The sequence below is a fragment of the Mustela putorius genome, unplaced genomic scaffold (genome assembly GCF_011764305.1).
Source record: "Mustela putorius furo isolate JIRA1106 unplaced genomic scaffold, ASM1176430v1.1 tig00003845_pilon_pilon_pilon, whole genome shotgun sequence".
In the NCBI taxonomy this organism is placed as follows: Eukaryota; Metazoa; Chordata; class Mammalia; order Carnivora; family Mustelidae; genus Mustela; species Mustela putorius.
Window position 1 is genome coordinate 59341774 of NW_025421998.1, and position 26711 is coordinate 59368484.

The 26711-nt window shown below is 42.9% G+C and overlaps 1 protein-coding gene across 3 annotated transcripts in view; it reads left to right on the plus strand.

Annotated features, from left to right (window-relative positions):
• Positions 1–26711, plus strand: part of CREB5 (cAMP responsive element binding protein 5) — a 402725-nt gene that overhangs the window by 146811 nt on the left and 229203 nt on the right. For all 3 annotated transcript variants that reach the window (XM_045062826.1, XM_045062827.1, XM_045062828.1), the window contains exon 5: positions 4432–4604. In XM_045062826.1, coding sequence (XP_044918761.1) covers positions 4432–4604 — 173 coding nt within the window. The remainder of the gene's footprint in view (positions 1–4431; positions 4605–26711) is intronic.

Consider the following 26711-nt stretch of genomic DNA (forward strand, 5'->3'; position numbering starts at 1 on the left):
GACTATGTCTAATCCCACAAATATTTGAATGCAGTTAGCATGACCATCTAAGTCTTTTCTTCTTCAGACTAAATATTCCCTGATTCTTCTACGGTTCTTCTGGTGATGCATTTTGGATGCCTTCATTGCTTTCATTCCCTGCTATTTGTCAATTTCCCCCTTAAAATGTGGTGGCCAAATGTGGTCATTTCAGCGTGCTCTCCAGTGGAACAATTACTTCCCTTGATCTGGACATTGCACTTATCCTATAGCAACCTAGATTTATGTTAGCATTTTTGGAGGCTAGATCAGAAATTTGGCTCAAGTGAAAACCTGACTCTACTACCCAGAACATAAGCTGTGCCTCCCAACATTGTGTCAACTGTAGATCTGACAAGCATGATTTTTACATCTTCATCCAAGCTGTTGATAAAAATGTTGAACAAGAGAAGGCCAGGGGTTGAGCTTCAAGGAACACTTCTGATCCTTCCCTGCATATTGACCCCCATCCGCTGGTTTGGTGACACTGTTTGGCTAGCTCCAAATCTCTGCACCTATACTAGCAAAAATAACTCTGCAAGATGTGGTCACTCTTTGTGTTTTTGAAATTGGATATTTAATTTATCCAGAGGTAAAATGCCATTCTTTTTATCAATGAAGACAGGTTTTGAACCTATAATTGGGAAAATATGAACTCAGAAAATAATTTCATGTTTGAGTTACTATGTAATGCTTATAGGAAAAAAAAATAATCTTCTCTTAATGTGAAATGATAATGCTTGCCTAATTGTTTATTTTTCCAAAACGTTTTGAAATTACTCTCTGGGTCTGGGGGAAGGAGTGTGGAGAATTTGTGGGTTTCATGTGTGGTAGAAAGAGGAGATTATTGAAGAATTAGAATACAACTTGTATTCTAATTCTGGTGGAATTTTGGTGGAAGAGGATATGAGTTATAGTCCTGGATAGTTTCTAAAATTCTTTTTAATGATTCTCATTAAAGAGGTTGTTCTTTCTTTCATTTAACATGCTTCCCTCTGAAGAAATCAAATCAACTTCTTTGTGCTACAGCACAGATCGGTTTTTCCTGGTGTTCATGCTGGAGATAAGGAATAGTTGTTGCCAACCTTTATGTCAAAGTGCTCAAAGATTCAGAGCTCACTTCTTGGCATCTCCCTCCAAGGGCTCATTTAATATTTTCCCAAAGGCTTTACTTCCAGTCTACATTCCAGGTTTGTGGGTTTCATCTTAACTCTGGTCCCTTCTATTTCTCTAGCCCATAATCAAACAAGCACCTTAATATCCAAAACTCTATTACCATGAGCCTACTTTGAGATCTCAAGGTAAATAGACAAAAGTTAGCACTCTCAAAAGTTGACCAGAAAATAAAAGACCTCCTCATACCAAATATTTTAGGAATGTCATTTTATAGTTTATTTACTCACTCAGGATTTATTCAGCACTTATTATATGCCAGGCACTGATTTAGGCAACAGAGGCAATGGGGAGTAAAATCAGATTTAGTCTCTTCTCAGATTGTGCTTATGTTCTCTAGGAAGAAACATGTTAATCAAACCAAAACAGTTGTGAACTTATAAAAAGTACTGCAAAGGAGAGGGTACCCATCAGTATAGAGGTCAAGGAAGTCTTCCTCATGTGATGCTTAGTCTGATATTTGAGGGTCAAGTCAGGGGAGGGCACAGGTAGCAGAAAATAGCATACCCCAAGCCCCTGTGCTGAAATGGAGGTGAGCAGTATGAGGGCAAGAACATGCTAGAAAGTTGGAGTGAAGAGCAGAGAGCAAGAGTGAGAATAGCATAAGATGAGCTGGGAGGTAGGAATGGTCCCTTATAGGCCTTGTAGGTCACACAAAGAGTGCTCTCAATGTCTTCTGAACCATGAAAGTCATCTAAGAAGCTTGTAGGGTGGGGGTGGAGGAGTGTGGTTGAGTAAGGAGAATTGTATGATGTGATTAGTTTTGTATTTCAAAAAGATCACCATGGCTGTATATGGGCAAAAGGAGAAAGGGAAGCCATAGTGAGTGACAGACCATTTAGAAGACCGCTGTCTAGTTGGGTCTAGATGCTGGTTGGGTGTAGACTGGTAGAACATAAAATGGAAAGAGAATGAAAGATAGAAAGATAGAAAGAGATTAAGGGTGTGTAGGTTGAATTTGCAGTAGTTGGGGTCTGCCTATGGAAGTGATGGAAAAGAGGTATCTAGGGTAACTCAAGGAGAGTTCATACATTTTATATCCTTTTTTAAACAATTTAAAGATTATTATTTTAAATTTCAGATTATGTAGCTCTAGTCATACATAATCCTTAATAGCACAGCACAAGAGAATTAATTCTAGAGATTTATTTATTTATTTGACAGGCAGAGATCACAAATAGGCAGAGAGGCAGGCAGAGAGAGGAGGAAGCAGGCTCCCTGCTGAGTAGACAGCCCGACTCCGGGCTCGATCCCAGGACCCTGGGATCATGACTTGAGCTGAAGGCAGAGGCCTAACCCACTGAACCACCCAAGTGCCCCATGAGAAACAATTCTAAAAGGAAAGTCTGAAGTCCTTCTGTGCCTGAGATTTATTACTGGCAAAGTAGATGACTGTGAGCAAGATGAAAAATTGTTGAGTATCTCCGAGGATCCAAACAACGGAGAAAAAATAAGTATCTGTAACTGTTGACTTCATCAAGGCCTCATTAGGACCCAGGGAAATACGTTAAGGCTCACTTTCAAAAGAAGTAACAGAATTATCTTTATTTTCATTATTATTTTAGTTCAAGTCTCTAGACCCTATAAAAAGAACTTAAGCGTATCCCTGCACTGCCACTCCAACACAAATCACCATTTCCTTTCATTTTGCTTTGACCAACCCCAATATTTTCCCACGTCAGAAAAACCTTCCAGTGTATAAGAGGAGCCTTTGGACCACGTGTGTGTATATAAGCCTGTTCATGCCTCTGGGATCCCACGATAACACAGTCGGCTCACAGTCTAAGCCAGGTGCCCAGTTTCCATCTGGACTCCTGACAAACTGTGTGGTCAGGATTTAGAAATCAGAAATCTGGGAAAGGCGCAATGTGATGGACACAGCCACCCCAAATACCATATATGTTATCACCATCATTTAACACATAGTGCAGGAAATCCTGTTCTTTGCAGAAGAACTTCAAAGAACCACTTCTAGTTCTCCTGGGTAACATTTATTTTTTTCTTTGCTAACCCCAAAGCGCAGACAGATATATATTTTCCCTCTAGTAAATTGCTAGTGACACTCCATTTCTTTCCTGCCATCCTCAACCCATTGTCCAACTGACCTCTCGAATTTCACTACCCTTCTAAGCTGAAGAGCTGTGCTTAGCTGTTTACAGAGGCCCACTTACTTGGCTTTACCCTGTACTTTCCCTTTCTTTTTTAGGCTCTGAATTTCTTACCTTTTAGCTCTGCCATGTTGATGAGACTTCCTCTACCCCCATGTGAATCCTCTTCTTTTGTCCCAGTGACTTTTTTTTTTTTAATAGGAAGAGCTGTCTTTTAAGACAGCTTGACCTTGCATGTTTTACCTTACTTTTACATTTTAAACAAAGAAAACTTCATTCATGTCATCAGAAATAAGCACATGATGTTAGTTCCCTTAAGTGACTCAGATGTCTCATTTAGGCCTTCACTAGTTTATTCGTATGACGTATGTTTGCTGAGTGCCTACTGTGTTCCTAGCACCACGAGAGAGAGCTATGAACACAAACATTCTGCGTTCTAGAGGAAGACAGTGAACGAGTGAATGAACAAGCAGTCATTGTTCTGTATTCCATTATTCCATTAAAATCATTAGAGATTGATTTTATGGAAATGCAGTAGAAAGTTGCAACTTTTGCTCTTGGCATTGGATTCCAGACACCCAGTCATCTGTTGTAGTTATCTATCCTCACTCTCCAGGTAGCTGAGGCTGGGTCATGAGTACCCAGATTATGATTTGGGAAAGTAGTACTTTCCTGGGGGGAAAAAATAGCTGATTGGTTACTCTCCTAGGACTGCAAAAGAAACAATAACCCAGTGTGAGTGTCATTCAAAGCAGGTTGCTGAGCAGTTCTGCAGTAAATCATAGTATTGTGCACTTAGAATGGAAATCATTTTCAAATGCAGTATATATCACACCAAGTCAGGGAAGATATGCACCCAATGTCTCTGATATAAACCTCATATCAGGATGGCGACAGAGTGATTAGTGAACTTTAAGGTATTTTCTTATATGCTTGACTGTTAGGGTAGGTAGTTATTTTTCATCTGCTTATAGTTGTAAGTTATAACAAGACAGATGGATTCATGTCTTGCCAGAAGCCATAACTCTTTACTTAGTTGACATGACCAGATTCTCAATTTCATCCTCTGAGAGCTTAAGAGCACAATAAGACATTGACTTCTTCTGACCTTTCTTCTGTCTTCTCTGGGCAGAATATCTCGATGCATAACACAGTTGGTGGGGCCATGGCAGGGCCCGGAGCTCACCAGCTTGGCAGCACCCGGATGCCCAACCATGACACCAGCGTTGTGATTCAGCAAGCCATGCCGTCACCCCAGTCCAGCTCTGTCATCACACAGGCACCTTCTACCAACCGCCAGATCGGGTAAGGAGACTTCCTCGGCTGTCTCTGGGGCCTGGTTGGAGCTCAGAGAATGTTTCGGAGTTTCTCCTTGTTTCTGGTGCTCACACTGGATGAGACAGAAGTTGGTGTTCCTGGTTGGTGTGAGATCACCTGACATGTAGAATGATGTTTTAATGGGAGAAGGGAGGGGAGTCCCTATGGGTTGGAGACTGTTTTGTCCTGGACTTTAGGGGCCAAAGCAAGTCATTCTGTGCTATCACTTCTTCAGACAAGATATATGACTGTGGAAAGCACTTTGGATGTTATGGAGAAGAGAACAGATGCTTAAGGATGGTAGAGGGAAGTTTCACGAGTCCAATTCCCTCCCCAAGAGTGTGTCCCTTGGTTCCTAAGATCTGCTGAGCACATCCCCTGGGTCTTTCATGTATTTCCAGTCTTCCTTCCTTTGATGATTCTTCCTTGCTTCTTCTCCTTGTTAATACCTCTTTATTAGCTCTCCTCTTCCTCTGTATTGGCCCAGGTTCATTCCTGGAATAGACAAAACAAAACAAAACAAAAAGCCAGCCCTTTCCCCCTCATTTATGTAAAAAAGACAATAGTACGGTATTGAGCAAAATTGGCAGAAAGGTCCTGTCAGAATCCCAGACACTCTGTATTATGAGATGCAAAGAATTTTCACTTCTGAGTCTCAGGTGACAGCTCTAACCCCTGGCTATTTAGAGTGTGGTCTGAGGACCCGCAGCCTGGGCATGAACGGTGAGCTTCTTGGAAATGCAGAATCTCTGGCCTGCTTCCTTATCTTCAGGATGATGGTGGTGGTGTGTCTTCTTTCCACCCTCACAAGAGCAGAGTGAAGAGGAAATAAAAGATTTAAGAGCAGTCGGGTTCTCAGGAAGAAAAGGTAGTAACTTAAGCCAAAGAGCTCTGATAAATTTATATTGCTGGAAGCTGAGAACTGCATGCGGTACATTCCCAGAATTCTCTCTTTAAAATAGGAAAGGGAACTTGTGGTGCTTGGTATGTGCATCAGAATTTAGTGTGAATATTCAGTTGAATATTGGATATGGTGATTAAAACAAAAAAAAGCATTAAAAGCTGACCCACAATTTTCCAGTGTGTCTTTCCCCCTTTGTTTTTGTTTTTTAAAGATTTTATTTTTAAGTAATCTCTACACCCAACATGGGGCTTGAACTTACAGCCCCAAAGTCAATAGTCGCATGCTTTACCAATGAGCCAGGCAGCTGCTATCCCCTCCCCTCCTTTATTAATGCCTGTAGAATTTCAGATCAAGAGCGAGCACCAGGAACGACATTGGCTCCTTCCTTTTTAGAATGCCCTAGAAGAGGGGGTACTTTGTCTCTCAGCGTTTCTCAGCTTCCCAGATGGGCTGTGATTTGTGAAGACCTATCTTAACAAATGAGAGCTCTGGGCAATGACTGTTTTGTGAGTCTGTCATAGGTACATTTGGTTTCCCTTTTAAGAAACAGAATATTACTCTGGCCATTCGAATGCTTAGCTTTGTTGGAAGAAGCCAATACTAAGTGAGCTAGTATCCCTGTGAAATATTTCTTTTCTTTTCAAATGACTATGGGAGCAAATATTGCCACCATCTAAAGCAAGAACCTATAATATACTAAGAGGGTGGGGTGAATTCTTTAAAGACAGCATCTAAATGTCAAGGGACTCCTTCACTCTAGTGGCTTGCCTTTGGGCAGACAATTCACAGTTAGGCCAGCTAATTATAATTATTTTATTTTTCTTTCAAGGGGAAAAAAACATAAAATGTGTTGGAGTTTACTAGCAATTTTATAACATTCCTTCCCCCCTGGAGTTCTCCTGCCTCCTTCTCAACCTCCAACCCAACTACCCTCTTGGAGGCCCTTAGTATTCAGCCATTGTTAGTACAAGACTGGGTTTTGTGACAGTCTTTTAAGGGTTAGCACTCAATTCTGAGATGGGTGTTGACTCTGTCAATAATTTACCCAGCTGGCCTAGGGCTGTACCGTTGGGTGACATTTCCAGGCTATGTCACTGTGCCTGGATGGGTGGGAGTGTTTCTCTGGTACATGGGACCTCCCAACCCACTCCATCTTCTCATTTACTCTCAATCCTGGGGTGCTGTGTGTCTCTCCTGGTGTGTTCTAGGAGATAATTGTCACTTTTGGGACTCTGTGTCATTGCCAAGCTTGAGGGAGGCTGTTTCTTTTCTTCAGATCCTTCCCTGTCGTGCTTACCATGTTGATTCCAACCCACACATCCTGTCATTTCCATTTTCCCCATGTGACCCGTCCAAAACCTTGCCCGGATGGCCATGGGGGCTCAGCAAGGAACAACCCAACCCATCTCACCAGTGGATTCAGAATGAAACTCTAGGTGGTAACATTTGGGGATGGTTGACTCTTTTATTTCTCCCAGCAAAGAGGAAATGAGTACTTATTTTAAAACATGAGTTTCCTCTGGAGACTGTGTCTTTAAATGAGCATTTGAAATTGCAGATAGTTTTTTTTTTTTTTTTTTGAGACTGCACAGAACCATATTGTAGTAATATTCTGATTTTTATCACAACCTCAAATATTTAAGTGTCAAAATCTGGCCAAGCCACCTGCAAATGTTTGCCATGGCTACTGGCCAACAAAAACAGCAAACAGCAATGAAAGTCTTCATTCAGGCTCAGCGCTTAAGCTGCATCCAGGCAGGGAGGCTGGGACCCACCTGTGCCCACGCACAGTGCTTTTTGCTGTGGCCAGTGGGTGTGTGTTCACGACTGGAACTTTGTGGGAGAGGGAGGGGGCCGCCTGTCTCCTGCTCCCCCTCTTTCCTTCCCTTTTCCCGGTGCTTGGCTTCTGCTGCCAACCTTACTTTTGCTTTCTTTTCTGACCCTTCTTTTCTGCTGTATTTAAGCTTTAGAGGCTTGTATGTATGGGGAATTGGTGCAGACAAGGAAAGGCTTGGAAATGGGAATAGCACTGGTGTCCGGGGAAGGTTTTTGGGGACCGAATTCATGCATTTTTGTAAGCATTTGATTTTCATACTGTTTGAGCAGGCACTGAGCCAGTGTAGAACAAAATGGGTGGAAATGCAAAAATCCAAAGAAAGAAATGTAAAAGTAGGTAGATAAGCAGCACAAGCAACTTCCGTGCCATCCCATATCCTCCCCCCGCCCCCTCCAACATACCTATGCCCCGTTCCATCAAAGTAATGCTGTTATCCCGATAGAAACTAGAGGTAAGTATAAATATCCCCAATCGCACTCGTTTGGTTAGGCAGGCTAGAAAAACACATGGTGCTAGAGAGTGTGGGAGGCATCCCCAAACTAGAGACTACTTGTGCTTAGTCAGACTGGCAGACGCTCTGTCGGGAAGAGTGTCTTTGGCTGATTGATGGTAGCATTTTAGGAGATAAGTTTTCCAGATGGGGAAAAAAAAAAAAAAGAGTTGAGCCATGGGCTGTGGGGGAGACAAGTGAGACAGAAAACAAGCATGTGTTAAATATAGATGAAATCGATTCAGCCTTGGACCAAATATGTGGCAGATTCCAAGCAGTATCTCTGTTGCAGTCATTTTTATTAGATATCATGTAACAGGCTTATTAATTCAGGATTAAGTCAGCAGAACCTGGGGAAAATGGTAGATGGACATGTAGTGGTCATGTAAATTCCCTTTCTCTGTCTCTCACTCTCTCTTTGTCTCTCTCTCTCTCTCCACCTGAGATGTTTTTGTAGGAGTCAATAAGCAGTTGAGAAGGTGGCTTAATCTTAGTAGATCCTAGCTTTCCTGAAGAAGCCTATTGCTCTTTATGGAGTAAGTGCAAGCAAGTAATTCGGACTCACTAATTCTTCCAGAGAACAACCAAGACAGTCTAGAATGTGGAGATCCATGAGGATGGACATGAGTACAGAATTCTGATCGGTTGTAGGAGACGCTGCCAAAGTACCTCATGCCTTTTCTTCCTGGATTCTTTCTGTATTCCAAATGTTCTACAGATTCTGTTCTCTCTGGGGATCTGGGCAAATAAGCAAGCTTGCTAGGTGATTGGTGAAAATTACTCGATCATAATAGTTTACAATATAGAAATGTTCTATGCATAACATCAAAATATACAAGTGTTCCTACCAAGGCCCATATTTGGCAGAAGTTATCTGGCTCATTGTGGAATATTCTAGTTAAGGTATCAGGAAACTTGAAAATACGGTCACCAGCATGCGTCTAGGAAGCCATGTATGTATGAAATTCCTCCTCAATTTTATATCACTTATATTCCTGGCACAGACGTGTCCATGTTCGTGTGACATCATAAACCCTATTTGCATGGGCTTGTGGCCAGGCGGTGTCGACCGAATACTTAGCCAGAAATCTATATAAAATGCCATAGAAGGAAATCTTGTTTTATGTAAAAATAAAGAGGAGTCAATACTCATCATAAATTGTGCCTCCTCTCACCCTTTCTGCACTCCTCTCTCTCTTTTCTCTTTGCAATCCCTGATGCTATGTATCATGCAGAATATCAGCCATAGCTCATCAGACATTACCAAGGAAAATAATAATAATACCAGTAGCAATAAAAGCTTGTTACATCTCAGATGTGTTGCCATCAAAAGCAGTACTACCTTTTCTACTGGAGTCACATGGCTTTGTTGCTGGAGTTGCTGTTGCTGTTGGTGGTGTCCATTGAGATGGGAATGGTCATCGATCTGAAGATTTTTGTGTCATTGTTGCTCGGGGTGGTGGGGGTGGGGAATGGGAGGTCCATAAATGACGCTGTCACAGAAAAGAGCATTTAAGGAAGACTTCAGTAAGACAGCTTATCCTTCAGGAATGTGCTTGCTCTGTAAATGTGTAGGTGTGTGAAATCACTATTAAGAGTTTTCTTGAACTGGGCATGATTAAGACTACTGCTGCCCTGCTGCCCACCACAGGCTGATGTTAGTGACATCCAGGCCAGTCTTCTTTCTGCCGGAGGAGGCAGACCAGCAGGTCCCAGGTCACTGGCCCATAGCCCTTTGCCAGGATAGCTTGAAGACCCTCTTGAGGAATTCAGAAGAGAAGCCATTACTTCCTGCTTTGTGTTTTGCTGAGTATCATGGCTATGAACATTGCTTTATTGTTAGAAAGTTGCTGGATCTTTCACAGCCCTGAGAACATTTACGAGGGCCCTTCAGGGGGATGCTTTCTGAAAGGGTTGACAGACTTAACCATATGGCTCCCGTTAAATCCCATGCAGAGCCTTGAGAAATTACCTCTGACAAGGGGGCCAGCAGCCTTCCACTCACAGAGTTTTATGTGTGGAACGAAAAATTAAGTACTGATACTTGAGGAAATATAAGGTTTCTTAACATTCAGAAGTTGTAATACCACATGGTATTGTGGCCAGATGAAGGGGGCAGAGCCAGAATGCCAGAGCACATGGCTGTGTATTCCAAGAAGTAGAAAAGTATCCTTGCTCTTGTCTCTGAATCTGGCTCCTGCCTCGGATTCTCCAGGCAAGCTTTGTGTGTCTTGGTACTACAGCACCTCTGCTGGAACACAGCAAGCCTGGTATCTCAGCCACTTTAGAGGGGTAAGGTTAAATACCACAAACCTGGTAGCTTGAACAACAGATATTCATTTCTTGCAGTTCAGGAGGATTGAAAGTACAAGGTCAGGGACCTTGGTCAGCAGGTGTGGTTCTTGGTGAGGACCCCTTTCCTGTTGGCAGACAACTGCCATCTTGCTGTGTGCTCACCTGTCTTCTTCTTTGTGCTTGGTGGGGGTTTTGGGGTTGGGGAGAGTTAGTAAACTCTGGTATTTCTTCCTCTTATAAGGATATTGATCCCATTATGGGGACTCCACCCTCAAGACCTCATCTAAACCCAGTTACTTCCCAAGGCCCTACCTCCTAATACCATCACATGGGGGGTGGTAAGGTTTCACCCTGTGAATCTGGGGAGTACACAAGCATACAGTTCATAAACAGCTAGTGTTTTTGGGAGAGAACCTTGGAGGTCACTCTTCAATGGCTCAAACTTTTTTGTTAGAAAAGCTCTTGGTTACCAGGCTGATCGTGAAGACAAAAAGCTGCCATTTATCCAACATCTGCTACGTGCCAGGCACTGACCTAGCATTGCATTTTGTTTCCTATCATTGCCCAAGAGCCCAGGGAGGCAGATGTTCTTTGCTCCAGTTTTATTGCTCAAAGAAGAGAAGTAACTTGTCGAGTATAATTCAGCCAGTGAAATGAACAGTTTTGAGTGTAGGTCTGTTGGACTCCAAAGCACGTGCTTTCCCTCTACTCCTATGCATAGCTACCCCAGTGCTGTGGAAGATACATGAGCTTATCTGACCATTTAGGAGAATCATCTACCCACAGGAGTTGGCCAATGCTCAGTCTGTCTGGTTCCAGTGTGAGGAGCTTCTGTGCTTTCACACACCTGCAGCATGGTCAAGGGCAGAGGGAGACACCTTGAGTCTCCAGTAGCTGCTTTAGTCCTCCAAGAGAAAGAAGCAGGTGGTCCCTGGCCCCCAAGAAAGGGAGATCAGGGACTGTCTTGGGCACATGGAGCAGAGAGTTGGTCTCTCCTGGGAGAAACCAACTGGCCACATGCCCTCCTTTGTAAGAAAAACCAAAGTCACCACAGAGAGTGCTCTTTTTTCATCCATTTGTTTGCTCTGCATTTGGCTTCTTTGTCTGAAGGAAGACCCCTATTCCTTGACCCAATGAAGTATGGCTTCCAGACTTGTTCTGATTCCTGCTGTGGATAGGTATCTTTGCCTGTGACTTCCTCCCCTTGGAGGAGAATTTCATTTCCAGATCTTATGAACAGAAGCCCTGCTCACAAAGTTCCAGAAGCTTCCATTTAAGTCTCTCCATGTGTATCTCCCCCCCACCCCATTTTTAGAAACAGATAGGCACCAACGAGGATCTGCTTTTAGAACAAATAGCCCAGGATCATTTGGTTTGTGTCTATCATAAACCTGGACAATTTTTCTTTTCTGCAGCATATTGAAAAGACATACCTGGAGAGCAAGAGCTTCCTCAGAGCTAAACTATGTCAGATCAGAGGAGAGTCTTGGGAAAGTATTGGCCATGAGTTCAGAGGTCACAGGTTTGGGATAGTCCAGGCTCTGTCATTTAATAGGTTTTCAGCCGTGGCCTAGTGCTCCACCTCTGTGGGCCTCAGTTCCTTCATCTGTATACAAAAAGGTTAACTAGCTGGTGGGAAGTCAGTCCCAGCACCAAACTTCTCATGCAGTGCTACTTTTCTGTCTCAAATTTATTTTCTCTTTTGGTTTGTTTTCTTCCAGGAGCTGAGTTTCGTAAGAGCTCTACTTACGTGTTCACAAATATGTTCACATCCCACTGTGAATGAGAACAGAGTAGGGCTTGGGAATGCTTGGGAGGAGGGGGCCAGTACAGTCAGACTGCGGTCCCAACATACGTAGCCAGAGAGATCTGATTTCCAGGCTCAACTCCTGGGTAAATAACAAGAATTTTATAATTCTTTTCCATGGGAATGAATATACCCATTTTACATTAGAGTAAGGTGAGGTTCAGAGATTATGTGACTTGCCCCAAGTCATACTGATAATGAATGGCAAGAGCCAAAACCAGAAGCCAGGCACCTACACTGCACTGTTCATGGGTCTAAGTGAATTTAACTTCACCAAGATTTGGTTTCTTCAGTTGTAAAATGGGGCAGTATCACTAGAAAATTCTTGAAGTCCTATTCCGCACTAAACAATGTTGTGATTTTCATAACAAGTTTAATTTTGAGAACTACTTGCAAGGCAGTTTCTTTGGAGACATAGTGCTACGTGTGTGGCTATGTGTAATTTCCTCCTTTGCACTAATCTTCCCAATAAATTGTTCTTTTATTGTCATTTTGCTGTATATCTTGTTGTTGGAGATTGAACAAGAAAAATACCTGAACAACAGCACAATAGTGAAAGATATAAAACAAGTCTGATGCAAGACACCTAGAACAACTCTGTGGGAAAATGGAATTCACTGTCTTCTTTTCTAGCATTATCATCATTTTGGAGCTTACTTTGTGGAAGACTTGAAACAGAGGACTTTAGCTTATATCAATATTTAACGTTTTCCTAGATATCCTAGTTATCCTTGGATAAGGTGCCAAATAACTACACAATGGGGGTTGAGAATATATGTTTCCCATAATACAAAATCCAATAATTAACTGTACCTCTCTGTACTTGTCTTAGCTTCTAATGGGGATTGGCTCAGTATTTCCTGTTCTTGGGACCAGAAACAGATGCCTTGCTGGCTCATCGCTGTCAGTTTACACGGAACCTGGGATGGAGTTAAAGAGAGTCCCAGGACTATGTGTAATCATTCCTTGGTGAATGCCAAAAGGGGTACTAACATGGGGAAGTGATTAGTCTTTGCTGTGCTCTTCAAGGTATGTGTGTTAGGAGAAATGAATCAGATAAAGCAGGTCTGATCCTTTGTAACAGGTAGAACACTTCGCTCTTTTGAAGACTGAGCATGTCCACTTAATGTGGCAGTGTCTCAAGTAGACATTTCTGATCATTTGTAGTTTTCATATTCTTAAGTACTGTGCCTAAAGTGTAAATAACTCTCATCTGAACTGATTAACAAGTATTTTCTGAGTTAAGAGGACTGTTATAGGAACTTGCAGATAGCCCATGGTACCCATTGCATATGCCATGTATTTATGTAATTGGACATCTTGGGATTCAAAAGATTAATTCAATAAGTTCTCTCATGTGTATTTTTCAATAATATTAGATCAAATAGATTTTTCTCTACAATAGTTTTTTATATCCTTTCTATGAGGATTGAGTTAAAGATTACATAAATTCTATGGACCTTTTGCCTTTGGTGGGATGAGAATAAAACATAAACAAACACTTAATTTGGTCTTGGATTTTGGATATAAAGGAAATCCTTGATATAAATTTCAGTTACATTCAGTTAAATTCTGTTTTAGTGAGGCACAGGGTGAAGCCAATGCTGGAAACTGAAAGCCATGGCTAGTGGGTCTGACTACCACTCACAAGTTCTTTGAAAAGACCCCATGACCTCTCTGGGCCCTACTTTTCCATCTTATAAAAATAAAGAATGAAACTAGATTGCTTACGGAGTGCCCTCTTCTATCTCTTAGGAACAAATCTGTTTCTTTTTCATGACTAACACTCTGCCTCAACACTGCTTGGCTGATACGGATTGTGGAAGAAGAAACTCCATAAAATAGTTATGTTCAAATTTAGTAGGCAATCTAGTAATCCATTTGCCTTGTATGTTGTGCTTTGGGTAAATATTAATGTGAAATTCCTGTAGAGTAATAAACATTCTTAATGGTACCAGACACGTTTAAAAGAATTTGGAGTTTTATAGTTTCACCCCCTTTGGCAGAGTGCATTTGGGCTGGTGAATAGGGTGGTAAAGTCTGTAAAATGATAGGACCCTTGTGAGTGTGGGGTAGAGACATGCCGGCATGTGCTTGGGTTGCTTTTGCAGGGTTGCAGAACTTTGCAGAGAACAGATGGCCCCCAAACATCTTTGAAATGCCAGAAATGACTTCCCCAATAACTAGAGACCTATCGTATATTGGTTCAGATATGGTAATTCACAAACCAAATGCACAGCACTTCACAGCTGACCTCAAGTCTATTCTAAAAAACCCAGAAACATTTTTGACACAAGAATCATAATGACAAGTGCAACAAGAGACACCCATCATCAAGTCACCAAGCTACTGAACATATGTTAAATGGACAGTTTTGTTCTCGGAATCTGTAGGGGTTGGGGGCCAAGCATTTGGCAGACTCTCAGGGATCACTATGTAGCATGACATTTCTTCTCACTTTTCCCAGTGGCCTGCTTAAACTAAATATCTGAAGAGATAAAGTATAAGTTGTTAGAGTAAAGAGAAGTAGAGGGTAGAGGCTGCTCCCACTTCAGTATCATTTAGATTGTTTGAATGGAGCCATTCTGATGAACCTGTAAATTTAGTGAAAACAAAGTCCACCTCTAACGTCTTTCTATAACCCTTTGCTGAGCCAAGGTATATTTTTAATGAAAAAACTTAAAAAAATGCAGCTTTATAGATGCATATTTCAAATTATAGCCTCTTAAAAACATTGGAAGAATGAATTAAGAATGGGGCTACCCGGCTGTCTCAGTTGGGGGAGCATGCAACTCTTGATTTCGGGGTTGTGGGCTCAAGCCACATGTTGGGTGTAGAGATTACTTAAAGATAAAATGTTTTGTTTTTTTTTAAAGATTTTTAATTTTTTCTTTGAGAGAGTGTGAGAGCAAAAGAGATCACAGAGGAGAGGGAGAAGCAGATTTCCCACTGAGCAGGGAGCCTGGTATGGGGCTTGATCCCAGGACTCTCTGAGATCATGACCTGAGCTGAAGGCAGATGCTAACTGACTGAGCCATCCAGGTGCCCCTAAAGATAAAATCTTTAAAGAAAATAAAAATAATCCCAACAAAACTGTACAGTGTTAAAGGAGAGGGGGAAATTTTAATGTCCAGTTATATCTAAATGAGATGTGTGTGTGTGTGTACATTCATTTCATAATATTTTGCCTTATTGGAACATAATTTAAGCCGTTTGACATGTATATTATTTTATTCAAAATGCTTGAAGGATTTTTCTGGGTGCGTTCTGTATATTCTTCATAGCATGGTTTTTCATGATGCCCCGAATGTCTCTATCATCTCCTCCTTACATGACAATGAACTATACCAGCACCTTGGAACTGTTTCTAAATAAGAGCCCCAGTGATAGACAAGTATAATAAGATTTGAAGAAAAAAAAAAAAAACTCACATGGATTCACATTAGTTCCTTTACCTAGTTTTCAGAAAATTGAAACAATTTCCTCATTATCTAGAAAATGACCATTTGGCTGATGGATGACGTTTTCAGAAGGAGCCACTTTTTATTTCTCTGACCCCTTGACATCATTGGCATGTGGGATGAGATACTTAGGTGCTAATGCTGATGTCCCTGGAAGGTGGTGACAGCTGAATCTGAGAGCAGGGGAGGGAGAATCAACTCAGGTGGTGATTCCCTCCATGTGAGGAGGAAGGTGAATATTTCACAGAAAATTGGCTTTGCTACTAACCATGGGTTTGGGGCTTCACTAAAGAAGGATTTAATTTACCTGGAGATTCCAATTGATAGTCACAGTAGAGTGAGGGTGCGAGGGCACTCCCCTAGAACCCTTTCTCTCCCCCACCTTCCCTCCCTCTTTATTCCCCATCTCCCCTAGAAAGAAAGGAGAAGACATCAAATTATTTGTGTCTGCCATTTGACCATGGCTCTGGCCAAAGGTCTGGAATGGGAGAGAGTTTAAAACTTTTAACTAAAAGAAAAATGAGAGAGGTGTCAATTACTAGACATGTCCCAATACATCCTCATTGTGTGGATAGCTGCTGTTTATTTAATTTAACTCTGTAGTCAAGCACTTCATAGGAAACTAGAGGAGTGAGTTTGTCCAGATCTCTTTTGGCAAATATGTGTGTGTCTGTGTTTGTGTGTGGGAAAGAAAGAGAAAGAGAGACAGAGAGACGGAGGGAGGGAGGGGGGTGGGAGAGAGAAAGACAGAGAAGGGGAGAGAGAGAGAGAGAGAGAAAGAGATTTTTATAAAAAGAGTGTGTGAAACATTGGCTGCCCCACCGAAGCCACAGACAACCAACCTTATATTGAGTCCACCCTGTTCCATAATTATTACTGCCATTAGGAATAATTATTATTTGCTTCATTGAGTTGGCAGTTTGGAGGCTGCCTGAGACAGAGGCTTTTCACAGGAGCTGTAGCACACAAAGGACCAAGCAATCACCCACAAGTACTTCAACATGTTTGGACGACGTCCTTCTCTTGGTTCACTTCATTGGGTTTCGTACACATCGAGCTTCAAATTGAATGAAAAGTTCATCAGATACAAACCCAGCAGGAATGAGTGCCAGCACCCAGAAAGCTTTTTTTTCTTTTTTTTGATGAAGAATTCTTGGTTTTTCTCAAGTCTGGAGTTGAGCATTCCCTTCACACTGCTGTGTTCCTTTAATTAAAAATAGAAAAGTAAGTAATAAGTAGAGTCTTCACTGAGAGACTGGGCTGGAAATGGTATGAGAGGAAAATGTGGAAGAGCAGGAGAAGCAGCAAGCTTATTTCGGAGGCAGAATCTTCACCACCTTAACGTCATTTTCCCCTGATTTGTTTTCACTCCTTGCGCACAAACTCTCCAGTTTCCAGAGTCTGTATGGTTTCCTTTTCCCTTTGCCATATCCTTCTGAATCACCCATGCTGTGGGCATCCCACATGCCCTTCACAGCTAGAATGTGGCCAGGTATTTTGAATGAGTGATGTGCTCCCAACAGAATCTCTGTCTGGCAAAAAGGCTCACCAGGTCATTAAAGTAAGAAGAGCATGACAAAATGTTCTTCCAGACGTTATTTTTCCCATAAGACTCCTTGGTTCCTTGCCAATATCTGTACCCGTCACAGGCCTGCGGGCACTTAAAGAGAGCAGCACACGCCCTCAAGTGTGGGGTGTCTGTCCCTTCCCCTTAAGCTCTTCCTTGTATAGTGGCTGCCTGTAGCAAAAGCCGCTGATTCAGACCCCTCAGGAGCCTCCTAAAAGTTGCTGATTCAGAAGAAGAAAAAAACCGCCAGCAGCTTCCATTTGACACATCAGGCCTGACACAACTGAGTGAATGTCAGCTTTGTTTCTCCAGACACCCAAATAGTCTGCTGTCCATCCCGAAGCCAACCAAGATTCCTAGACAGGGTCAGGGAAGACCAGGGCGACCTTGCGGGACATGCGGGAGATGCCGTGTCTGTGGGATAAATATTCCTCAGTCAGTCAAGAATGGGAGTAACTGGGTACACACATTCTCCAAGATGTTGTGCCCCAGTGGAGTGAGTAAGAGGAATCCCCTCCCCTATCCTAGGCATTGAAAAGTGACTTCTATTATAACACATCATTAAATGGCTTCCTTGGGTGAACGCCCCTGTGTGAATAAGAAACAAGTCAGTTTCACTGCAGTGATTTTCAGGGATTTGTGATCCTGGACATTATATGTACGAAAACTATTTAGAGGGAAGATTTTACAAAGGAGCATTCCTGTCCTGGTTTTCATAAAAGATGGCAAAATAGTACTGTAAAGATAAAAGAAATCCAACACTTTCTTCATAGTAGTAAAGCTTGTCTTCGGGTAAGTTTTCCTGCTAGGGTAGAGTTGCTGCTTTTTCGTTTGTCATTTGTTTTAGGGATTTAAGGGAGAGAAAGACCAGGGAAATGGTCTTCATTGGCATGGATTTTAATTAAGGTGGAACCTTAATTTGTTCATTTTCAGTGGTAACCTTCACGAGGAACCACGTCTTTACAAAGCTTTGTGGAGTGTGTTGTTTGTATCAGTCCTTAATAAAGTCCCACTGTTACTTTTTTAATTCAGTGTTCCTGTTGTAACAAATCTTACCATGGGCAGTGCTTATTTTAAGGATATTTCTGTAGAAAGCATTTGATCCGTTGTGTTTTAGTATTGGATTTCTCTAGAAAGATGGGAGTTTTCTAAAGTCTCGTTTTTTAATTGGTTTTTATAGTGATGGGTCCGATGTTTCTTCTACTGAATGCTGTCTCACCACCTATTGACTTAATTTTAGGTCCTTTTCTAGAGTTAAGCAATGAAAAGAACCTGCACGTTTTGTTAATTGTTCCAGAATGTGGTGTGTGTGGTGAGTTTTTAGGGAGCTTCCAAACATAACTAGGCACTGTCAGAAATGACCGTCACACTAGACAGCAGACCCCAAGGGAGAAGAGGTGACATCACAGTCTGATATATGATGACATCAGGGAAATAGATTTTTTCTCAGCTGCACAGAGATTTTTTTATTTAAAAACAAAACAAAACAAAACCGCCTACTCTAAAAGATGAGCAGATAGACCCCAGTACGTTATAGTGTGATATCTACGTGCATGTTATGAAGATAAGTTATTAGGATAGAAACAGGTAGAATCCACTACGCTGGGCCCTGCAGAGCCTGCTTCAGGCTGCCAAGGTTAGGGAGGTTAGGGAGGTGGAGTTCGGCCCAGTAAGCAGGCACCCTATCTCCCAGGTATTCCTTTACCCAGAACACCTCCACATTTTTTCACCTATTGACTAGTTTCTACCTAATCATTTCTTTCAATAAAGGCTCCTGCAGAAAGAAAGAAGTTTATGCACTATGAGAGAAAAAGTGGAGTTAGGAGCATGCTTTCATAGGTACTACCCTGAAGACCAGCTTCCTAGAGAAGAAGTGATACCGTCACCATCATGGAAAAGAAATGGGGTTGGGAAAACCAGCCATGGTTTCTGGAGTGATGGGGGAAGAGTAAAACATGAAAGGACTTTCAGCAATTGGTTGGGAAGGAAGAAAATTGTCAAAAGGAAAACCTAAAGCCTTCATGGGAATTTGTACATTTTAATCTCTCAGGAAAAGGTAGAACAACAACAACAAAGGAAGTCAGATTGTTTCAATTCACTGTTCCAGCAGGATACATTAACACGTGGGAGCACAAGGTCTGAAGTCCTGAGAACCAGCAGCCGGGAGAGGCAATGTCACGGCCGGCAGGGGGGGCTCGGTCGCCTGGGCCTCACCCTCCATCTTCCATCTGTAGACCTTCACTCTTGCACCATTGAAGTTGAGCTCTCCAGGATTTCACTACTATTTTTCTTTTTCTCTTCACAACCTCACTTTGCCCACAGTCCAGTCTGAACTCTGCCTCTTGGCATCCCTAGAAGAATAAGTATGTGTCTCTGATTTCTTCCCCCTCCACAGGCTTAGCAGGTCTTGTGTCTTAGGCAAGATTCAGTGATTTCTATCTTTAGTTACCATATGTGTCCCCCAAAAGATCTGTTGAAACCTTAACCCCCAGAACCTCTGAATTTGACCTTATTTGGAAATAGGATGTTTGTCGATGTCATCAAGTTAAAATGAGGTCATATTGGATTAGGCTAAACCCTATACCCAGTGTTGGCTGTCCTTAGGAGAAGGTCATGTGAAGACACAGGGAAAGGGCCGTGTGACAGCAGAGGCAGAGACTGGAGTGATGTGGTTGTAACCCAGAGAGAGACAAAGTTTGCCAACAACAACCGGAAGCTAGGAGAGAGCCATGGAATAGATTGTCCTTCGAAGCCTCCAGAAGGAAGATAGTGCTAACTACCTCAATTTCAGACCAATACCCTCCAGAACTCTGAGAGAATAAATTTCTGTTGTTTTTAAATCATCCAGTCTGTGGCAATTTGTTACAACCATCCTAAGAAACCAATGCAAGTTTTCATGTAATTATAGACCTATTTGTTTTGCCAATAGAATTGTGGTTAAAAACAAAAACAAAACAAAAAAACAACTATCACTTTATTCTCCTTTATTCAGCTGCACCAGATGTGCAGATATAAACATCAAGAGAGAAAAAAAATGCTAAGAGTAAAAATTTTACTACTCTGGAGAACTGGTATCTTGGAGTTGGGACCAGTGTTGTGGGATACCCCCCAATTCTCCATTTGTGAGGAAAGGGAATGAAGAAGCCTTCTCTAAGTCAAACAGATCTCATTAATGTCTTCTGATGAAAGATGTCATTAGAGATACATTTTTACCTGGGCTGCCCACCTACACAGCCATAAAAATCCACTCTGAGGTACATGGAAGAGCGTGGGGATTTTCTTTAACCATTCTTCCTCCGCTCAGTGGTCTCTGCCGGATTCTGAAGGATGCACTTTTTGTCCATTAAGCTGTCTACCCCCATCATTTGCCATGAATGAGAGATCAGCATTGTTCATAGGTGTGAAGGCTTCTAAAATCAACCTTCCAGAAGTTTTTAGGAGCCGATGACGTTCCCTGAACCCTGAAGGCCAGGGTACCAGTGACTGGTCGGAGGAAGGATAGCCCAGGCTGATGGGTTTTGTTTTCGTGCACGTGTGTGTGTATCTGTCTGTCTTCAGACTAATTCCTTTTAGCCCCTTAGCCAGCAGGCTAGTGCTCGTTTTCATGACTGATCAGGGTTTTAGCTGCTGTTCTCCTAATACATGTTTTTGAAAAAGGAAGTGACACATGTGGCAGCAGTGTTCTTTTGATCTGTTCACTTTTCTTAATTCTTCTTGAAGCATCCTTCTGCCTCCTTCTCTGGCTCTGAGCGATTTAAAGGAAAAACCCTGGAGTTTATATGCTCCGAGAAACCTAATGCTCCGAGAAATCCAATAAAGCCCACACCGCCAGCATTGTGGTGGGGGGGTGAGGGGTACGAGATGACCACCCAGAGCGAGAGCCCAAGTGGGAGGGTATTAAAGGCAAGTAGACACATACCTTCGTGAGGCTGCCTCGAGGTAGGGGTCGTCAGGCTGCAGACACCTGTGAAAGTGGGACTCGACTAACACTTACTTTGGATGTTGGAAAACTCCATGTTTTCCATCAGGGAAGTCTGTTCACCCCTCAGTGAATGAATACAGAGCTCTCTTCTTGCCCACCCCCTCACCCTGCCCTTAGTAGCTTTTGGTTGGAATTCTTACCTCTTAGGAACTTTGTATTTTTGGATCCAGAGCCATCCTGGGTTTCCTTTTTCTTAACGGTCTCATCAAATCGTGATGCCACCTTGATTTCTTTAGTGTTTTTAATAAACCAGAAAACCAAAGCAAAGCCCCCGGCCAAACCACTGAGCTGATGCGAAGTGACACCACCCAGAGCTCACGCTGCTTGCGGTCTTCATTCTTATTGGCTGGAACTCGGGCTGGGCGTTTTCCAAACACATGTTTCTGTCGGAGTGTGGGGGTGCCGAGTCCCGATGGAAGCGCCATCGGTGAGCATGGTGGCAGCTAGGGTGGGCAGAGAAGGGGAGGACGCAGAGTTCCCCAGAGCAGCTCAGAACTCTAGGAAGGATCCAGAATGTTCTTAAGATTTTTGTAGAATAATAATAACCACGAAGAAACTACTGCAGTTCAGCCCAGTGAAAGCAACCGGGTCATTGTCCCTGCCAGCCTTCTGACAACCCCTGTTTCTCCCGTGCCAGGATCTAACGTTGAACCCTTCATGGGGCTTAGTCTGTCCTTCCGTAGCTTTCTCAGTTTCATAAGAAGTAGAGAATAATCGGGGTGAAGAAACAGGGTCAGGATAATTGAATCACATTCACCAGCAAGCATTTTCCTTTGGCATGATAAAGAGAAGTAGGGAGTCATCACGAATCTCTGACTTTGAATGACTTAAAAAAAATCAGCCTAAACACAAAATAAGTTTTAATTTCCGGAGTTTTCTAAAAAGTGGCTTGTAAGCAAACTTCAGTAAGAATCACGTAGCAACACGTGGGAAAGAATGGGACACCCCAGCGTGGCCTTGGATGTGTTTGTCCATCCCACAAAACTGCCTTCTGGTTTAGCATCACTCTTCCCATCTGCCTGACTCATGAGGGCTTCCATCTAGAGTGCCTGGCAGCACACCCTTGTAGGGCATTCCTGATGGGAAAAGGCCAGAGCTGGTGTGGACGGAGTGGTCCAGCCATTGCTTCCGGCAGCGAACCTCTTGGGGCGTCATGAACCCCCGATTACGGGACCCACCTCAAATGTTACAGTAAAAAGTAGATTGTTAAATGCATAGGTTTCTAAATATTCAGTTCTGTATTTATATTGGGCTTTATTCCTCCCAAAAAAGGGATTTGAGGAGACTTGAAGTACATACAACAAACTTAAACACATGAAAATCTATGGAAGAAAGGAAGTGGTGTGAGAGAATTCTTAGACGGAACGAGACGGTTTGCTGCTGATGACCTTTGTCATGAGTACTGCCATCTTTTAAGTAAAATTCGTGTCTGAGTCTGTCTATGCAGAACACTTCCTCCATGAGTCACAGACTTTGAGGGAAGCACTGAAGCTTGCCCAGGTCCTGCGGTGGGTTGTTGGGGTGTACGCTCGGGGCTGGGCATCAGCAGCGCGCCGTTTTGGACCACGTGTTAATGAGCACTGAAAGAGCAGGCCAAAGGTAGCAGGATTCTTCAGGAGTTAAAAAAAAAAAATAAGTTTGGTGAAACTAAGCAGGCCATTGTAGAGGTGGATCGGGAGGGGGTGGGAGAGGAGGGCAGACTCATATTAAAATCCTGATATAAAGTTCTAAGTGACGAATAAGAGGCTTAAATACATAAGGAGCAAGGCTAAATTTGGACCAATTTCCTGTGAAATCTCTTGTGTAATATTTTCAATTTGTGCTTGTTTAATGTGGTTTATTTTCCTAAGGTTCACGGTATAGGTTTTAAATTCAGCCTTGACTACACACATGTGTCGAGAGGTTATAAAACAAGAGCCAGCTCAGACCAGTCTCCAACTGGATACCCTTTGGTGGAAAACATTACCTCCTTTTCAGTACCTAAAATTTCTTCACAGGCCCTGAGTTCGTCTTTTCCCCATCCAACTCCCCAACTTGTTTTCCGTCACCTGGTTTCACCAGGACATATTTGGTTTCGTTAGTTCACCGAAGGATGCTACAGGGCCCCTTCCATCCCAATCTGGACTCCAGGGTTATTTAGGGAAGGCCTCTGGACCCAGATTCTTGACACAAAAGAATAATTCCACCCTTCTAATAAAAGTAGAGAAACTGCCTTAGGCTTTCCAGGGGCCTCTGATTTGTGGTACAAGGTTCACGTTTTGACCTCGAATGTCCTAGATAATTCCTTCTCTAGGATGGGCCCATTACCTGCAGAGCAGTATTGTTTCTGGTGACTTGGATGTAGTACCAAGGACCTGTATGTCAAAGACCTTAACAAAACTAGATGAGATCTCTTGTTGTTCATGGCACTTAACTGTATCAGACCTTGTGTTATAGCTACCTGGTGTTCGTCTTAGACCTTAAAATAAATATGGCATATTCATTTTTATGTCTCCTACAACACCTAACACTTTACATAATACGCAGGACTGTATGAGTGAAAGTGCACTTATGCCTTTGGGTGTGGAAGGGTTGAAAAGCAACATCGTGTATATGCAGACTTCCCTCATTTAAATAGTAAGAGAGCTATAGGAGAGATAATGAGCTGTACAAGTGTTTCTAGTGTTTCTTTCCATCTTTGCAGTGCCTGGGTGGTTCAGTCGGTTAAACGCCAGACTCTTGGTTTTTGCTCAGGTCACGATCTCACGGTCCTGGGATCAAGGCCCGCATCAGGCTCTGCGCTGAGCATGGAGCCTGCTTAAGACTCTCTCTCTCCGCTCCCTGCCCTCCCCCACTCCTGTCCCCACTTGTACATGTGCCTTCTCTCTCTAAAATAAATACATAAATGCATAAATCGGTGTTTTTATCTTCTTTACTACCACTCAACAAAATATTTTCATTTAGTCAGTCATTTTTCCATTCGACAAACATCAATTAAGGACATGTTTTGTCTGAGGATCCATGAGCCTTCCAACTGTAGGTTGCAGGACCAAAAAGGACCATTTACAGTTCCAGCTCTCATTTCCAGCTCTGCCTATGCCACGAGGTGCAGTGACGTGGAAATCCTGCCTCTACTCCTTGCCTCCACTATGTAGTTGTTTCTTCTGGGCCTGAGAGGCTTTCTCAAGATTGTGGATCTGGGCTCAAAGTCGTCAAGAAACTGTTCTCCAAGTTGCTGTTTTCCCTGGAAGGGGCATGTAATTACTGGCTCGTGCTGGCTTTCTTTTTTTTTTTTTTTTTTTTTTTTTTTTTTTTTAAAGATTTTATTTATTTATTTGACAGGCAGAGATCACAAGCAGGCAGAGAGGCAGATAGAGAGAGAGGGGGAGGCAGGCTTCCCGCTGAGCAGAGAGCCCGATGCGGGGCTCGATCCCAGGACTCCAGGATCATGACCTAGGCCGAAGGCAGAGGCTTTAACCCACTGAGCCACCCAGGCGCCCCACGTGCTGGCTTTCTGACCCCGGATATAGTTTCTCTTTTCTCACCTGCCTGCTCACTTTCTACAACTTAAGTGTGGTGCCAGGAAACCAGCAGCACAGGAACGTGAGCCTCACTCTGCGGTCACTCACCTTATCCCCTGATGTTCTGTTGCAAACATTTTCAAATATAAGAAGCTTAAAGAATCACTACCTCGATTCTACTATTCCATATCACTACACGTATAATTTATACACTTAACCCGCCCTCCATTCATGCGTCCATCCATCTTATCTTTCGAAACATGTCAAAGTAGCTTGCAGATTCCCCCCCTTCCCCGAGCACTTCAGTGTCTGTATCACTACAAGGCTCATGATATGTTTAAGGTTCTTTTTTGTTGTTCAGGTTTATAGAGAATGAAGGCACAGTTCCCCAGTGTATTCATGGCCACTTTTAATGACGGATGTGATTTTCTTTCTTGGCTTTTCTCATTATCAATAACTAATCATGAAGATAAAAAATATTCTGTGATGTCTAAAGTTAGCACATTTAGGTGGTGAGTATTCACAAAGTTTTTTCCTCTCCCTGGCCATGTTTATTCGAGTCAGGAAGGAGCAGAAAGAGAACAGGAGTATGAGGCTTCCATGTTCAAGGTCTCGTTTTGCAGACAGACTACCTGAGCTCCTTCTACCATCTCTGTAGTCACCTCCTTCTTCCCGTCCCGTCCCTTGTTGCTGCAACAAGAGGAGAGACAGTGTGTGTGGCGATAGGGGACATGAGTTTTGGCACCATAGAACCTAAATTCAAACTCAAGTTCCCTTGACCTTGGGCAAGTTACATTTAATCCCTCAGTGCCTCTATTCCCTCTATGGAGGTAATATTGTCCTCCAAGGTAGTGATGATTCAGTAAGATAATGGATATAATTTATCTGGCACATAGTATGGCCTCAGTGACACTAACGATTTTTACTGCCCTTCAAATATCAGGAAGTGGGTGGCCAGAGGTTAAGTGTATATGTGTGTGTAGTTAATTTAGAAGGGATTCAGTACTTTTCAGATTACCAAAATGAGTCTTTTGAATGATCAATGAATTTCTGAGGAAATACTAAACTGTGTATCCCCCACCCCCACTGTTTTAATGGAAACGAACACTGTGTAACATCAACTGAGAAGTCTCCTTTTACCTCAGAAAGGAAAACCCCTGGATTTTCCTCACAATGTCCCTGTCCTGTGTCCCCAGAGTCATGCCTTAGTAAGGGAAGAGCAATGGCCAAAGGATATCATGTTTCCTCTACATGGTTCCCAGGGCTTCCTTTTATCGCCCTCGCCCTGCAAGGACGACAAGAACCCTGGTTCGGATGCATCTTCTCTCTCTTTATTTCCTCAAGTCTACACACTTATATACGCTTACATGACCAATCAGCGAGCAGGGTACAGGAGGGAGCGAATCAGGCTGTGCACCTAAACGAACAACTTCGCTAACAACCAATGCTGTTTACTTCCTCTTTGGGCGTTCCGCTTAGTCTCACGAGGCAATCCTCACCTGGAAACTAGCCAGGCGCCATCTTTTAATGGCGGAGGCCACCCTGGCCAGGGGCCTGCCTCCGACACCTTTGAAGCTTGAAATCACAAGGTGGTTTCTTTTTTGCTCAACTTAATACCATCCCTTCAAGTAGCAGGCTTAGAACTCAGGAGTCTTCTTGGCTTCTCCTCTCTATGGCTTCTACTTTAGGCCAGCCACACATTGGCTGGATTTTCCTCTCTCTTTCCCTACCAAGCCTCACCTTTCACAGCAGCTTGTGTGGTAACCCTGCTTGTGATACTCAGACACTTGTAGATTTCTGTAAGTCTTGTGATTATTTCTTAGAAACTAATGTGGGGAAAGTTCAACCTTTTCTAGGAACTAAAAGACAGTTACTTCTTGCTTCCACTTTGCCTTCAGAAATGATAAAGGGACAAGTGTGAAGCTGTGGAAGCTCTTCCAGAAGGTGAACAAGGTCCAAGGAAGACTGGCCACAAAGTACCATCAAGAGGGACCCAAAGAGGGACAATCTGAGTCAGAAAAGGACAGGTATTAGGCATAATGGATTGTGGGTTATAGGGAAGGGAAAGTTGCAACTCTGATATGTCCCTGATGCTATATTAGCCACTTCCCAGCAGTCTGTGCGTGGGACCTGCATGCCCTGCGCGTGCCAGACGCTAGCTAGCTAGGTCAGCACGCTGAAGAAGCCCGGAGACCGTGTGCTGCAGTTTCCACTGAGCTGAGTTCAGACGGTCACACATGGGATGGAGTATG